The sequence below is a fragment of the Galeopterus variegatus genome, unplaced genomic scaffold (assembly GCF_000696425.1).
Source record: "Galeopterus variegatus unplaced genomic scaffold, G_variegatus-3.0.2 Scaffold1225, whole genome shotgun sequence".
In the NCBI taxonomy this organism is placed as follows: Eukaryota; Metazoa; Chordata; class Mammalia; order Dermoptera; family Cynocephalidae; genus Galeopterus; species Galeopterus variegatus.
In genome coordinates, this window is record NW_007727336.1 from 21,807 (window position 1) to 25,540 (window position 3,734).

At 31.3% G+C, this 3,734-nt stretch overlaps 1 protein-coding gene across 1 annotated transcript in view; it reads left to right on the forward strand.

Annotated features, from left to right (window-relative positions):
• The first annotated feature begins 1,160 nt into the window (after positions 1-1,160).
• Positions 1,161-3,734, forward strand: part of ROCK1 (Rho-associated, coiled-coil containing protein kinase 1) — a 96,230-nt gene continuing 93,656 nt past the window's right edge. The window contains exons 1-2 of the mRNA XM_008575709.1: positions 1,161-1,255; positions 1,794-1,931. Of these exons, the coding sequence (XP_008573931.1) occupies positions 1,190-1,255; positions 1,794-1,931 (204 nt within the window). The 5' untranslated portion in view covers positions 1,161-1,189. The remainder of the gene's footprint in view (positions 1,256-1,793; positions 1,932-3,734) is intronic.

Here is a 3,734-nt window from a genome sequence, read left to right on the forward strand (position 1 = left end):
GTGTTTATTGGTCATAATGTACACAAGCACTTTAAATGTGCATTTAAAAAGAAAGACCAGAATATTAATGCAGCTTTTATTAGGAACTAGAACTTAAGTTTAATAGCTGTTCTGTGTTTTGTACAATTTTGAAATGCGAAGCTTTTCCATGTAATCTCATGCCAGTGTTGACCTATGTGGATTAAAATAGCCCTATTTTAATCTATGACCAAATTAGGAATTAAAATATCTGTCCAATGGGGATTTGTAAATTATTGTAGTTTATAGCATGACAGGTTTATATAAATAATGGCAGTGATTCCCACTGTGTGTTTTAAGTTAAAATCCAGGTTCAAATAGAGAAACATAATGACAAAGTACTAAAGATTGCCAGTTGGAAAATTTATTGTGAATCTTTAGCATGTTTTTCTTTGATAACCTGAAATTACTTATATATTTTTGAAAGACTCATCTAAATAGACTTGATAAAAAGACAATTTTATGTGATTAATCTGAAATATCTACCCATGTTCCCTAAATTCAAACTTGAAGTGTTCTTAAAATACCAGGAACTAATTAGCTAATTACCCTCAGTTTTTGTTTGTAGTGTAATATTTGTTCTTAAAACATTTTATTAAATCAGATATTAATAATAAAAACTTTTAATAGCTATAGTAAAGTTATTCCAGAATTTATTTTTAAAAATTCTTAGCATTCTTAAATATTTCTTAAATATTTAAGAATTCTTAAATATTTAAGAAATATTTAAGAATTCTTAAATATTTAAGAAATATTTAAGAATTCTTAAATATTTAAGAAATATTTAAGAATTCTTAAATATTTAAGAAATATTTAAGAATTCTTAAATATTTAAGAAATATTTAAGAATTCTTAAATATTTAAGAAATATTTAAGAATTCTTAAATATTTAAGAAATATTTAAGAATTCTTAAATATTTAAGAAATATTTAAGAATTCTTAAATATTTAAGAAATATTTAAGAATTCTTAAATATTTCTCTTTTATAACTTCAGGTTTCACTATATGTCAAATAATTCTTAATGAAGTTTTTTGTTTTTTTGATTTTTCATTGCGTTTCTCAACTTGAAAGTAAAATAAGTGGTATTAGTTATAATGCATTAGTGACAAAATTATAAACTTTTCTTTTCATACAGATAAAGACACAATAAATAAAATTAGAGATTTACGAATGAAAGCTGAAGACTATGAAGTAGTGAAGGTGATTGGTAGAGGTGCATTTGGAGAAGTTCAATTGGTAGGTTATTTTAATGAGATTAAAGAATTTTAAAAATCCACTTGTGTGTTTAATATATATTATTTGGGAAAATATTGTTTTTATGGAATTCTTGCTTTAAATTGCTGTAGATATTCTTGCCTAAGGGTATGAGTGTCGGGTCAAATCCAGCAGTAATGGGAAGTGTTTTCCTCAAGCATCTATTGGTAGAGAAGAGGTCTGAAACATCAAAACTGAAATCTTTGCTCCTAATATTAGACTGTTTGAAATGCTATGGAATATTAAGCTTCATAAACAGGAAGCAGCATACATAGAAGGTTGAAGGGGGAAATATTCTATAAAATATAGGGAAGGAAGGTTTTTTTCTAACATTACCTCTGGTAATTAAAGGTTTGGTATTAGCTAATAGGGTAATTCACAGAAAAGAAGAAATAAAAGTAGCTGAAACAATCACGTTTAATTATTTAACAAGTATTAAAATCATTTAGTAAATTGTTCCTGTGAAACATTGAGCTTTAAATAACAAAAGGTTCATTATTTTCCATTTTCAATTTTAAAGGTAAGGCATAAATCCACCAGGAAGGTATATGCTATGAAGCTTCTCAGCAAATTTGAAATGATTAAGAGATCTGATTCTGCTTTTTTCTGGGAAGAAAGGGACATCATGGCTTTTGCTAACAGTCCTTGGGTTGTTCAGGTATGATTTTGGTGCCGTTTCATTATTCCTGTACTTATTTGTAACTAAACATAACTGAGAAGCTTAGTTTGATTTTTAGAACAGTAATGGAGAATTTATTGACAGTTAAGGAATTGTCTAATATATCACTATTTTTTAAATCATAAAATTTAATTTTATTTAGTCATCTCTACCAGAAAGTAAGGCCAAAGCAAAATAATTACATTTCTATAGAATTTAAATATAGAAAATTTAAATTATCTGCTTTGATTTAAGGGAAGTCATATATTATTATACTTGAACTTTAAATAGATACTTTTATTTAGTATTGAAATTTAAGTTTTTTCCCAAACAAAAGATTCTCCTATTTTATTTAACTGTCTATTCATATATTAGTCTTTTATTTTGTGGAGAGAAGGGAATGGGGGAAATGAAAGGAAAGTGAAAGGGGACTGCGTTAAGCTAGGCCTCCAAATAATACTGTTTTCGCTTTAGGTTTTCAGTGGAAAGAAAAATAACCTAGAAGTAAGTAATTGTGGGTCCTAGTCTTGACTATCTAGGCCTGTCTGTGAAGCTGTGGCCAAGTTATTTAACATCCTTGAGGCACAGTTTCCTTGCTCATAAATGTGAAAGTTGCTTTGATTGGTTATTTTCAATTGGGGAGGAACCTTAGGGGAAATCATGAGGTCAAGCAGGATTTTGGGTAGATTATAATTCTGGGTTTTCTACCTCTGTTTCAACTAGAGCAGCTCCACATTTTATGCCTTATATGTTGGGATTCTTAATGTAAGATTTCGTATGGGGGAAATAAACTGGACTAGACCATTTCTAAATTCCTAACATGTATTTTGTGATTTATTTCTTTACAGTATATAATGAAGACTAGCCTAATAAGCCTATTAGTAACTGGAATACAAAGGATGTGGAAAATGTTGGAAATTTAGATAGCAAATTTGAAATGTCTGCTCTGTTTTTATCAACTGTGTAGATCGGAGTTTCTCAGGCTTGGTACTATTGACATTTAAGGCCAGATAATTTTTTGTTGTTGGGAGCTATCCTTTGTATTATTCTGATTACTTCTATGCTGTCAGCATCTCTGTCCTCTACCCAGGAGATTCCAGTAGCAACCCTCCCCACCCCACACACCAATTGTGACAACCAAAAAATGTATGCAGCCATTGTTGAATGTACCTGGTTGGGGGGTGTGGACAGTATCAGTTGACAACCACTGATAGATGAATGTTCAATGTTCTGTTAAAGAGTTAAAAGACACATGACCTAATTGTTACTTTCAGGGCTAAATTTACAACTTAGGTGCTCAAAGCTTTATTTCTCTTAATATGTTCTCTATAAATAGGGTAAACTGCAGCCAAATTAACAATGTTCCTTTAATTATGGTTCCCAAATGATAAATTGCACTCTTTAATCTGGGATAGGCACTTAGTTTCTTAACTTTCCTCCTTCCCCCAAAATATATGTTTTGAATTAAAATAACTAAGTCTGTAACTAAAATCATTAAACACTATTGAAAAAATGAAACATAAATATGATTTTAAGACATAAGCATCGGGCCGGCCTGGTGGCGCACTACTACAGTGCGCCGCTTGGGAAGCGTGGCAGGCGCTCCCGCCGAGGGTTCGGATCCCACATACAGACCAGTTCCCGCTCACTGGCTGAGCGAGGCGTGGGAGCAACACCAAGGGTTGCGATCCCGTTGCCGGTCCCGGTCCGGTACGGGCGCGACACTGAGGGTTGCAATCCGTTGCCGGACACGAAAAAAGACAAAAAGAAAAAAAAAAAAAAAAAAGACATAAGCATCTAGGT